The 13129-nt window shown below is 52.3% G+C and overlaps 2 protein-coding genes across 2 annotated transcripts; one reads left to right on the top strand and one right to left on the bottom strand.

The window, feature by feature from the left end:
* Window positions 1-5642: 5642 nt before the first annotated feature.
* Window positions 5643-12076, bottom strand: ZNF428 (zinc finger protein 428). Its single transcript, XM_059153774.1, has 2 exons — window positions 11937-12076; window positions 5643-6317 (listed from the first exon to the last, which is right to left on the bottom strand). Exons 1-2 carry the CDS (start codon window positions 12010-12012, stop codon window positions 5803-5805), a joined length of 591 nt encoding a protein of 196 aa, XP_059009757.1. The 5' UTR covers window positions 12013-12076; the 3' UTR covers window positions 5643-5802.
* Window positions 8976-11977, top strand: SRRM5 (serine/arginine repetitive matrix 5). The gene has a single exon (XM_059153765.1). It carries the CDS (start codon window positions 8999-9001, stop codon window positions 11975-11977), a length of 2979 nt encoding a protein of 992 aa, XP_059009748.1. The 5' UTR covers window positions 8976-8998.
* Window positions 12077-13129: the final 1053 nt, after the last annotated feature.

The following is a 13129-nucleotide window of genomic DNA, read 5'->3' as shown; positions in this document are numbered from 1 at the left end:
AAACAAGGGACTCTGGCTTTTGAGTAGGAATTCCCAAAAAATGTAAGAAGGGTACAGGGAGGGGATGCCTGCATGGCTCAGTTGGTTAAGAGTCGGACTCTTGATTCCAGCTCAGTTACAGGTTCTGCACTGAGCATGGAGCCTGCTTCAGATTCTCAGTCTCCCTCTGCCCCTTCTTCATGTGCATGCTCTCTCTCTCTCTTCAAAATAAATAAAACAAAAGGGCACAGGGAGGGGGAAGCTCAGGTCAGAGCTGGCCTGACCCTGCTGGGAATCTGATTTGAAATCAAACAGAGATACCTTCTGTTTCCTGTTGTATTTGGCCAGCATTGGAAGAGCTCCCATTAAAATCCTATTTTCAGCTCTTGAAAAGCCTAACCCTAGGCCGAGTCCCACTGGGCCAGTGCTGAGTGTGGTCAGGACTTTGGATTACCTGCCCTGCCCCCACTTAGAAACAAAGGTTGACACCCTGAATATAAAAATCACAGACTCTGTCTGAACCAATGGACGCTTTTAAAACCCATGGCTGAGACAGATACGATAGAGACAGACAGCGGTCTCCCAGTTTTTATCTAGGTACATGGCAGCTACAAACTCTCTATCTCCCAGGGTCCCTTGCAGCTAGGTGTTGCCCTGTAACCAAGTTCTGGCTAAATTCTGGGTAGAGTTCTCAAGCTTCAGAAAGAGACATGCCTTTTCCTCTAACTTCCTGCCTGGAGTGTGGACATGGTATCCGACCACCTTGGACCATGTGAGCAAGATATGGGCTGGCACAGCTGCAAGACAGCAAAAGCCTGGGTCCCTTGACCATGGGTCTCTAGAACCACGATGACTTCAGGGGGCAAAGTCATCACATCAGCCCTAGACTATCCGCTTGTGTACTACCACGTAAGAGAGAAATAAGCCTCTGTCGTGTTTAAATCACCCTTATTTTGGGTCTCTGTCACTTGCAGCATCATTTAAAGCCTGTCTGCAGCACAGAACTGCAGATCTGAGTAGTCGCAGCAGAGACCGTATGGCCCACCAAGCCTAAAATAGGAAAGGACCATCTGGCCCCTTACAGTAAAAGTTTGCCGACCTCTTGTCTAACTGACACACAAACAACCTCCTCCGAGCCTGGCAGCCAGTACTCCCACCCTGGGAAACACTACCTCTAGAAGGGGGCTGTGCAGACATGTGTGTCCTTATGTAGGATTTGGGCAGGGCTAGCTAGCCTGGATCTCTGTTGGTGTGACTTATGGGGAAATTGGTCTGGAGTCAGTTGGCCAGGATTTTTTCCTAAAATATCGACTTCACCAAAGCCAAATATTTCCTCTGCACCTGGCAAGAGCTCAGAAGTTTCCAACCCAGATGTTTTACACCTCCCCCACAGCAGTTCCCTCCAACCCAAACCTAAGGCTCAAATCACACATGCTCCCCTGAGATAGACAGCAGTGGGCCCGTGTTCTTCCTGTTCTCTCCACTCTCCAGATGTCATAGATTCCCAAGACTTTAAATAGCATCACTGGTGACTTCCAAATCTTTATCTACAGCTCAAGCCCCAGACTTCTCCCCATGAGAAAGTCACTTGGATAATGCATCGGAGTCTCAAAAACTTGAAAAGGGTCAGCGTGACTCCTACAGCCCCCACCTACACCACTACCATCGGACTGGTTTCTGAACTCCCCAAGTCTGACCAGCCCTCCCCACAGCTGCTCTCCTAACTGCTCCCCCCACCCTGTCCCTGGACCTGCCACCACTGCTGCCCCCTCTCCAGTCCACTATAGACCACTTTGTGTACGTAAGTCAGTGCACATCACTCTTCATTTAAAGTCCTCCAATGGCATCCTACAAATAACATCCAAAGATTTTACCCAGGCCCGGAAAACCCAACAGTGATGGAGCTCCCACCTGCTAATAAGCAATCTCAACTCCCTCCCTGCTCTATCTTCACTGTACTCCAGCCATACAGGCCAGGCTGGCTTCTGCCGTAGGGCCTTTGCACTTGCTGTTCCCTCTGCCTTGAGTGCTCCTACCCAGAACTTTTTAACACTGTCCCTACGTATTTGGGATTCCACATGAGCTACCTCAGAGAGGTCCTCCTTGACCTGCTTGGCTAAAGTAGCACCAGCAACCCTTAATCCTGACTTAATTTCTTCCTAGCACTCTTCAATACCAGGGATTATCATGCTTTTTATTTGTCTTTATCTGTGTCCTTACTCTGGAATCCACACTCTTGAGGGCAAGTGTTGTGTCTTCCTCGCTTCCCCAGCACCTAGGACAGACAGCATTGATCTCAGAGGCTCAAAAATTGCTCAGCTGGGCTCACGGTTTACCTAGTGTCTCAGCCTGCTGCCTTCCCTATGATGCTGTGATGCTTGGTTTTCCACAGTTAGGTTTCCTGGAATCCCTCCAGAGCCAGCTTCCTGAAGTTCTGCCCACGAGAGGGATGGGCATAAGGAAGGTAGGAGGGAAAAGAGACTCACCTTGCTTTGGGCTGCCTCCTGCAGCAGCTCAGGCTCCAGTGCCTTTCTATACTGGGCACAGGTACTGTGCTAAACCTCTTGCGGTTTAAACCTCTGCACACGGGTCTGTCCCCCAAGCTCCTGTCGGGCCCTGGACCCCAGTCCTAGAGGTGGGAGCTTTGTGCAGACATGAACTGAGCTGCTCAGTTGCCTCACTTCTCCACATTTGTGCTCTCAGACTTCTAATGGCTGTGTAACCACTCCCCTGTGTTAAGTCCTCCCTTTGGAATTCCTAGCTTGATGTCCCTATCCTGCCTCGGCCCCAAAGAACCAAATGACCCCACTGGGAGCAGACTAGGTTTCTGGATTCCCAGTCTCTCATATCCTCAGGATTTTTGCTGATGAATGGATGGTCCTCTACCTCCATGCTTAGAAAGTCCCGTCTTAGGGCAGAAGAGCGCTTAAGCATGCTGCTCCAGGAAATAAAATCCATCTGTGGTGTTTTAATGAGCTGTGAATTCCTGCTTTGATGATTCTGAGAGTCATTGATGTTAAGCTATAATGGTTAGGAAAAGTCTCAACTTGAAGAGTGGATAAATGTCAGGTTCTCGGATTCTGAGCTTCTCCGATGGAAAGTGTGGGTTTTGACAGATGCTTTGGTATAAGATCCTGTAGCAGGCATCAAAATGTAAGTGTCCTCTGTGGCCAAGCAGGTACCGTCATCAGGGAAGCAAGCAGGGTCTGAAGGGTCCAGTTGCCAGATGGTGTGGAGTGGGCACACGGGCAGGAATGCCCCATTAGCAGGAGGTCGCCCTTCCCCAGCTCCAGCAAGCTCCTAGCCCATGGGATTGTGGGTTCAGCAATCTAAACCTCACAATTTTCAAAAGAAACCCCCAACCTCCATTTTGATGTGAAATCCACCCATTTTTAAATGTTGGTAGCCACCATTATTAAAAAACCTCCTTAACTCTGTGGAGCCCAAACATACTCCTGCCAGTCAGATGGTGGCTGTGGACAGCCAGGCTACCATTTCTGGATGTGGCTTAACAGTGAAGGACGCACACTCCGTACCCCATCGTCTGGAGTCAAACCTGGGCTCTGTGTCTTACTGGCTGTGTGACCAACCTGTAGCAAGTTAAGTCTACCTCCCTGGGCCAGAACTGCTATAAAATGGTTGTGATGAGAGGCCCTATGCCTCTAAGGGTTATGACAATGACTCAGACATGGAGACACAGCCCAAATTGGTAGAATGGCCTGCAAGGCCTGGCCCTCTGCCTCTCCCTGACTTTTTGCCTTCCCACCAGTCTTCCCCTGCCTTCGTCAGCAACAGCCTCATGCCCTAAGTGTTGTTCCATAAATATCCCAAGTAGGGCCCCACCTCAGGGCCTTTGCACTCACAGCCCCTGCAGACAGGACACACACACACACACACAGCCCCCCCTACCCCATTTTCCTCCATAGCACTTCTAATGCCCTCTACATTTTCTAGATTTTACTCTACGATCTAAGTATGTCTTCTCCGTTATAAGAGGAGTTTCCACAAAGGCAGGGATTCTTGTTCTTCATGCGCACTACTCTACTCTCAGCTCCCAGAAAAGTGCTGGTATCTCGCAGGTGCTCAATATATCACTGTTGAATGAATGAATAAATAAATAACAGCCCCTACCTCATAAGGATCCGACGCGATTGTCCATATTAAGCGCTTTAGCCCAGGGCCTGGTCCACCGTGAGCGCTGATTTAATGATGGTCATTACGGTAATTCAGGTTCTATTCTTGAAGGTTCTTAGTTGCCAAGCTTCTATGAGTTAACACACGTAAAGCGCCTTAGAACAGGGCTTGGCACACAGTAAATGCTCAGTAAATGGTAGCTATCATTATAATTAGGCTTCTATTTTCAAAGGAGCTTTGGTGCCAAACTATTATGAATTAGTACTTCCCATCTCCAAGCAAGAGCCAAGTTCCAACAAAGCTCTAACAAGCTGGCCCTCTGCTCCTCTCTGCCCTCATCCCTCCAGCTCTGCGCTCTCTGACACGGCTCTCTGACACCGGGCAGGCTCCTGCCTCCTCCCGCCTGGACCGCATGTCCCCTCTTCCCCTCCAAGTGCGCAGCTCCAGCTCCCTCCCCTCCGTCTCCGCTTAGGTCCCTGTCCCCTCCTCAGGGAGGGCTACGCTACTGAAAATGGCAACCCCCTTCCAGCACTGTTCTCTCTCCTCTGCTTTATTCTTCTCCACAGCATCTACCCCCATCCAGCATACGCTCCATCTTGCTTGTTTCCTGTCTGTCCTACCTACCCCCCTGCAAACTCCACAGGGACAAGGGTTTTGTCATTCACCGGTATATTCCCAATGTGCAGCATGGAGCAGGGATTCGGAAGATGATTCCTAACTGAATTAATGGATCACGGTCCCTACCTCACAGAGTTATTCTAAGGACCTGATGATCTCATGCAAATAAAATGCAGCACTCTGTAAGTGCTGGGGAAATGGCAGCTGTAATTATAATTAAGGTTCTATTTTTGTAAGTTCCTAGATACACAACTTCCATGAGTCAATATATATAAAGCTCTTGGACTGGCACTTGGCACCCGGGAAGCACAGCTCTGATTATAATTAACGTCCTCTTTGTGAAGGTTCTTAGGCAGGGGCAGAGAACATTGGCTGTCCTCCATCATCCTCCACGAACCGTTCTCTGCTTCCTGGGCATTGGCTAGACCGCCTTTCCCAGAGTCCCCTGCGTGAAGTTGTGGCCGTGTGACTCATTTCTCAGCAAAAGGGCGTCAATGGGAGCAGTATGTGCCCCCTTGGGGCTGGGGCTGGTAAGACATCGCATGTACCTCGCCTTTCTCTTCCACCAGTAGGACCCAGGCGATGGCCACTCAGTTGGCTAAGGGATGGCCTGGGTCCTGGAATCACTGCACGGAGAAGGGTTGCCCAACCTGAAACACCCACCCTGGACTCTGATGTGGGCGCTGAAACCTCTGTGGCGTTGAGCTTGCATATCATGGGGTCTATGCGTAAATACGTGGAAACCACACAGGACACAAGCACTCAGGAAACGTTCAAAGTCTTGGTGACGATGAGGTTAAGGCTCCCCCAGGAAGGAGCATCGTGGTGGAGGGAGATAAACGCCCAGGCCCGGGCCTCACACACTCGAGTGTCCACATACACACACGCACACCAAACACGCTGGACCGACACACACAGAATTTGGCTTTTATTCTGGCCTTCACACATCTACCACTAAGACGACACAGACCGGCGGTACCCCTGTCCCCCATGACCGCTGTGATCACCCCTGTTTCCTCAACCCCCTCCTCCCACCCCCCCTCTTGCCAAGCTCCCTGGGAGGGTCCCTGCCTACACCTCGCCCCGGGCATGCAGCATGAAGTGCCCATGCAGCTCCCCGAGGTTGTCGAAGGAGTCCTCACACTCTGTGCAGTGGTAGGTGCCCTCCTCCTCCTCCTCCTCGTCCTCCTCCTCCTCCTCCTCCCCCCTCCCAGCTGGTCGGCCCTCCCCAGCCCGAGGCGGCTCCTCCTCTTCCTCCCCAAGGGCCCTGCCTTCAGGGGCTGGAGCTTCCTGGGGGGCTGTAGCAGGGCAGCAGAGCCGGCAAGGCGGGGTGCCCGGTGGGGCCTCCCCCAGGGGTGAGCGGCCACAGAGCTGGCAGGGCTGGGCTGGGGGGCCTGGGGGCTGGGCTGCACGGGGGGCCCGGCGGGATGGGCCCCCCCGGCCGCCCCCCAGGCGCTGCTTCACCTTGTAGCCGGGGTCATATTCAGGATCATCAGTGGCCTCCTCCTCCTCCTCCTCCTCATCTTCTTCCTCTTCGGAGTCCGGCTCTGAGAGAGTATATTCAGAGTCAGAGGAATGTTCAGGGCCTGTAGGGGGACGAACAGAGGGGAGACACAGAGGCATCTGAGGACGTGGGCCCTGCCCCTGCCCTGAGCCTCATTCCGACTGGCTGCAGCCTGGAGCGGGGAGCCTGCACACAGCCCTGCTCTTCCCAACAAGTGAATCCCAGTCACATGGAACACGGCCTGGGACTCGGTAGTTGCTCAGTGTCTAAGCAATCAGATGTCCTGCAAGAACTGCATCTTAGGAGTTTAATAAGGACGAAGTAGCAGTAATAAAAACAGTAACAATAACAGTGTTCCTTGCTATTTTAAGAGCCCTGTTCTTGGGGCGCCTGGGTGGCTCTATCAGTTAAGTGTCAGGCTCTTGATCTCGGCTCAGGTCTTGATCTCAGGGTCATGGGATTGAGCCCTGCACCACCGGGGTCTGCACTCAGGAGTCCGCTTGAGATAGTCTGTCTCCTTTTCCTTCCGCCCTCCCCCGCCAGTGTGCGCGCATACATGCTCTCTCTCACATAAATAAATCTAGGGCACCTGGGTGGCTCAGATGTTTGGGCATCTGCCTTCGGCTCAGGTCATGATCCCAGGGCCCTGGGATCAAGTCCTGCATCGGGCTCCCTGCTCAGTGGTGTCTGCTCCTCCCTCTGTCCCTCCCCCGGCTTCTGCACTCCCCGTCTCTGTCTCTTTCTCTCTTGCTCTCTTTTTCTCTCAAATAAAATAAAATTTTATTTATTTTTTTTAAAGATTTATTTATTTATTTATTTGACAGAGAAATCACAAGTAGGCAGAGAGGCACGCAGAGAGAAACGGGGAAGCCGGCTCCCTGCTGAGCAGAGCCCCCAGATTTGGGGCTTGATCCCAGGACCCTGGGGATCATGACCTGGGCTGAAGGCAGATGCTTAACCGACTGAGCCACCCAGGCGCCCTACTAAAATACTTGTTAAGTACAAATATATTACTGTGATTTCATGGGCATGCAGGACATGTTCAGGACAAGTGTTGGGTAAAGAAACGAAAACAATCTGCAGTCAATGACAGGTAAGGGTGTCCTTAGCAGTCATTATGGAGGGGTGCACACAGAGCACTGGTCAGGGAGGAGGGAGGCCCCCCTACGGTGGCAGCGGTGTGGGAAATACTGCAGGCGCCTGTCAAAAGCATCCCCTTAGGATTGCCACAGCCTTGTCCTGTGTCCATCCTGGCCCCTCTTCTTCAATTTCCTCCAGCAACCCAGAGGGGTCCTGTGACAACTCAGCCAACAACACTGGGCTCCTCATGCACCTGTCACAGGGTCTTTGCGACCATTTTCACAGATGGATAAGGCTTGCTCTCTCCCGTTGCCAAGTCTCTGCTCAAGGGTCACCTTCTCGGGGACACCCTCACCACTCCATCTGATTGGCAACCCTTCCTCAGCACTCCCTATGCTCCTGACTCTGTTTTTCTCCTCAATTTCCTGTACCCAACATCGACTTGTGGTTATTGCCTGTCCCCAAAGCAGGGACTCGGGTTCGTTGCTGTGCCTCTAGCATCTAGAACACCTTCTTTGTGCCTGCCATTCAATTTAGCAAACCTTTTCACAGGCTTTCACACCAGTTCTCTCTGCTGGGAATGTCTCACCCTGGTTTTCCCTATCATTCTTTAGGACCCAGTAGGAAGCCTCTCTCCTTGGTGAGGTTGTCCCAGATCTCCTCACTCTAGGCAGCCACTCACTGTCTTTTCCCCGCTGGTTGTCCTCACCCTGAGCCCACAGGGCCGTGAACTTCTGTGTCCCCAACCTCTTCCCACCAGACCTGCTCTGACTCACTGCTGGCTCCCCAGCACCGCCAGGGCATAAGAGTAGGTGCTAAGTGTTGGCTCTCTCTACTGTTCCTGCCTCTGTCCTGCTGTCTCTCTACCATTTAACATATGTTTCCTGAGGCCTTGGTGTGGGCTGCTCCCCCCACCTGGAAGGCTGCCCCCACTCTGTCCACCTGGCGAGCTCCTACTCATCCTTCAGGCCCCAGGACAAGCTCTGGCCGCTATGACGGTGACTCCCGCTAGCCCAGCCTCTCCCCTGGTGACTGTCCTAAAGGCTGCAGCCATCTGGGCCCCAGTACATCTTCCCTGTCAGACTAGGACCCCCTTGAGGGCAGGTCTGACTCATCTTGGGGTCCACAACACTGCCCAGCCCAGGACATCTGGGCCGAGTGCACACGGGTGCCCCCGAGGCCCTGATCTCCCTCCTCCCTTCAGGCCTTTGCTTCTGCTCTTCCCCCCAGCTGGTGACCTTTTCTTCCCTACTAGCAAACTCCTTCTCCTCTTTCAGGTCCCAGCTCACACATCACCTCCTCTGTGAGGTTCTCCCTGACTCCTCAGGCGGTTAGTGTATCTCTCTCACCTGGGAACCCTCTACCCCTGCCCCGCCCCCCCAAACCCCCTCCACCCAAACCCCAACACATTCTGACCACCTGCGTAGTGACCTGGAGACAGGGGACTCCTGGAAGGCAGGCCCGGGGCCTGACCTATCTCCACGTCCCAGCAGTGCTAAGTACCCAGTCAGTCTCAGCGGACATTTGCTGAATGGCTGCAACACAGAGGAAACCCCTCTGGCCTTGGGAGGACCCCACCCCCCTCCCACACCCTCACCGCCCCACCCCCCCACCCTCCCCCACCCCCTCTCTCCTCCCACCTGACTTCATACCACCAGCTGTCTAGGGCCTTCAAAGCCCACTATGACTTCACGCGGTTGGCCTGGGAAAGGCAATCAGGTCATTGTCCATGGCAACCAGGTCTTTCATGTCCACTGTGATTTTAAGGACCACAGCCCTTTTGCACCTACCATGCCTTCTCCACCTACAAGATCTTCAAAGCCCGGCATGTCTTCAGCATCAACTGAACCCTCAATGTCCAAAGTACCTTCCAAGCCTCCTGCCTCCTTGAAGCCCACCAAATCGGCAATGCCCAATAGCTCCTCGGTGTCCACTAAGCCATCAACGGCCCCCAACTCGGTCACAAGCCCAAGCAGTTCCAAGTCTACCAAGTGGGCAAGTACAAAGACAGCCCCTTCTAAACAGCCCGGCAGCAAGCCCCGAGTCCACAGCAGGGCAAGAACGCCCAGCAAGGCCAGCACTGACACCAGGGGCAGCAAAGTCAGCAAGGCCAGTGGGGTAAGACGCCACCAAAGGAGGGGCACTCACAGCCGGGGCCGAACTCCTGGAAGAAGGGGAGGCCACAGCTCCAAGAGGTCACCCAGCAGGGCCAGTACTATGAGCAGGATGAGAACTCATGGTGCCACACCAGGTGTGCCCAACAGGGTGAGAACTCCTACTTCCCAGAAAAAACAGAGTGGGGGCAAGAGTTCCAGCCGGCCTAGAAACAACAACTGGGAAAAAAGTAAGAGCCAGCCTAAAAATATGAGCAGAGAGAAGAGTTACAGCCCACCAGGAGCCTCAGGCATGGGGAAGAGTTCTGGGCTGGCTATAACCCCAAGTAGGGCAAAGAGTTACAGCCCCACTAGAACTCCCTTCAAGGAGAAAGGTTATAGCCAGTCTCCATCATCATCAAGGAGGGTGAGAAGTTATAGTGAGATGATCACCCCTAGTAGGGAATGGAGTTACAGCCCAAATGAAGTATCCAGCAAGGTCAAGAGTTACAACCAGGATAGTGTACCCAGCAGGACCCGGAGTCATAGCCAGTCTAGTACCCCTAGCAGGGCCCAAAGCCACAGCTGGTCCAGTACCCCCAGTAGGACCCAAAGTCAGAGCTGGTCTAGAATGCCCAGAAGAGCAAGAAGTCGAAGTCAGAAGAGAGCCCACAGTAGGATGAGAAGTCACAGTTCCAAGAGAAATCACAGTAGGGCAAGAAGTCGTACCCGGAAAGGAACTCCCAGTCAGATGAGAAGACAGAGCCAATCCAGAACCCATAGTAACGGAACATATTATAACCAATCTGGAACCCCCAGAAGGGAAAGAAGTCACAGCCAGTCTAGAAACCCCAGCAATAAGCGAGGTCACAGACAATACAGAAACCCCAGCAAGGAGAGAGATCACAGACGATCTAGAACACCCAGCAAGGAGAGAGGTCACAGACAATGTAGAAGCCCCAGCAAGGAGAGAGATCACAGACGATCTAGAACACCCAGCAAGGAAAGAGGTCACAGACAATGTAGAAGCCCCAGCAAAGAGAGAGATCACAGACGATCTAGAACACCCAGCAAGGAGAGAGGTCACAGACAATGTAGAAGCCCCAGCAAGGAGAGAGATCACAGACGATCTAGAACACCCAGCAAGGAGAGAGGTCGAGGACAATGTAGAAGTCCCAGCAAGGAGAAAGACCACAGGCGATCTAGAACGCCCAGCAAGGAGAGAGGTCGCAGACAATGTAGAAGCCCCAGCAAGGAGAGAGATCACAGACAATCTAGAACACCCAGCAAGGAGAGAGGTCGAGGACAATGTAGAAGTCCCAGCAAGGAGAAAGACCACAGGCGATCTAGAACGCCCAGCAAGGAGAGAGGTCACAGACAATGTAGAAGCCCCAGCAAGGAGAGAGATCACAGACGATCTAGAACACCCAGCAAGGAAAGAGGTCACAGACAATGTAGAAGCCCCAGCAAGGAGAGAGATCACAGACGATCTAGAACACCCAGCAAGGAGAGAGGTCACAGACAATGTAGAAGCCCCAGCAAGGAGAGAGATCACAGACGATCTAGAACACCCAGCAAGGAGAGAGGTCAAGGACAATGTAGAAGCCCCAGCAAGGAGAGAGATCACGGACGATCTAGAACACCCAGCAAGGAGAGAGGTCAAGGACAATGTAGAAGTCCCAGCAAGGAGAGAGATCATGGACGATCTAGAACACCCAGCAAGGAGAGAGGTCAAGGACAATGTATTAGTCCCAGCAAGGAGAGAGACCACAGGCGATCTAGAACGCCCAGCAAGGAGAGAGACCACAGGCGATCTAGAAGCCCCAGTAAGGAGAGAGATCAGAGACTATCTAGAAGCCCTAGCAAGGAGAAAGGTGGCAGACGATCTAGAACCCCTAGCATGGAGAGAGGTGGCAGGCGATCCAGAACCCCCAGCGAGGAGAGAGAGCACAGCCGATCTGGAACCTCCAGCAAAGAAACAGATCACAGCCTATCTAGAACCTCCAGCCAGGAAAGAGATCATAGCCTAACCAGAATCCCCAGAAAAGAGAGAGATTGCAGCCGACCCAGAACCCCTAGAAAACAGAGAGGTCATAGTCAATGCAGAACCTTCAGAAAAGAGAGAGAGCACAACCAATCCAGAACATTCAGAAAAGAAAGAAATCAGAGACAATCTGGAACCCCCCGAGAGGAGAGAGCTCACAACCTATCTAGAACCTCCAGCAAGAGAGGTCATAGCCTATCTCAAACTTCTAGCGAGGAGAGAGAGCACAGCCGATCTCAAACCCCCAGTGAAGAGAGAGACCACAGCCGATCTAGAACCCTCAATAAGGAGAGCAATCCTAGTCAATCTACAGCCCCCAGAAGTCTCAGCCAGAAGGATTCCACCAGCAGGGTGCACAGTCCCAGCCAGAATGGAACACCTAGGAAGACAAGGAGACAGCCCCGCTCTAGATTTCTCAATGAAGCCCCAATTCCAAGCCAGGATGATACTCGAGGCAATACCACTATCTCTAAGGGTGCCTCACCTGGAGAGAGGTCCTCATCGTCTTCTTCCAAGCTGGCATAGCCCCCAGTCTCAGCTGGCTCACGGGTCTCTGTCATGGCCAGGGGAGGGAACAGGAGACAGGAGCAGAGCAGCAGCTAGGCAGCGTCCCTCCCCAGCCAGCTCTTCACAGTCACACCGGGGTCACAAGTTCTCCAATGCAGGATGTCGGCAGGTAGAGTGGGATGCTGCACGGGGCAACAAAAGGCCTGTGGTGACTTAAATAAATTTTTACATAGCATCTGCCTCCCCAGGCCCAGCTGTGTGCTCTGTGCTGAGGGAAAGGAAAAGGTCACCCCAGCTCTTCTATAGATCTTAATTTCCCCATCTGGGCAACAAAGCTCTTAGTGGCATGGGGAAGGGTAATATCCCAATATTTAGCAGCAGGTATCAGCATGGGCACCAATCAGAACTGAGTGGAACATGGTGGAACATGGTCCTATGCCAGGAATTCACCCTTTAGCTGCTGGTTTGTGAGAAACTCTGACACTAGGGGAGGGTCCAAAGCAGCAGCTGGGGGGAGGGGATTCCTTGATATAGTGGTGATTTATCAGTCAGTCTAGAAGGACTTCCATATTTAAATGAGTGGTATGACAGCACTAGTTTGTGTCAGCCCTACTCCTATCCTTGGCAAGGTAGTGTCTCAGTCTAAACCCCAAATCTGATATATTCTAGCTATGTAGCTTCAAGCAAAGGACTTAACTTTTCCAGCCTGTTTCCTTCTCAGTACAAAAGGGCTCCCAGGGCTTAACCTATGTAGTCCTTATAACTATGTTGAGAGATTATCACCTCCTTGGTCCAAGAGGAAACCGAGGCACAGAGAGAATTAACAAGTAGTTCAAGGTCACAACAACTAGTTGGTGGGTGAACTAGGATTTGGTGTTACCCTACCTCTAATAAAATGAACTCTAGACTGAAAAAACTTTCTGAAGATTCAATGGGCTCCTTCAATATAAGCTGCTGGTATGTGGCAGGTACTCCATCCACAATGGCTATTAATGCTCCCACCCATAATCCTTTCTATTAACCCCAGCCATTCCGGACTTCTTACCTCTCCCAGTGCTCACCAGTACTTTTCACATCTGTGGGTCTTAGCAAATCCTACTACTGCTGTCTGGAATGTCCTCCTCTCCCCTTGTCTGTCTGGAGAACCCCTACTTGCTCTCTAAAGTCCAC

This window comes from Mustela lutreola, chromosome 16 (genome assembly GCF_030435805.1).
Source record: "Mustela lutreola isolate mMusLut2 chromosome 16, mMusLut2.pri, whole genome shotgun sequence".
Classification (NCBI taxonomy): Eukaryota; Metazoa; Chordata; class Mammalia; order Carnivora; family Mustelidae; genus Mustela; species Mustela lutreola.
This window is presented reverse-complemented; position numbering and strand designations above follow the sequence as displayed.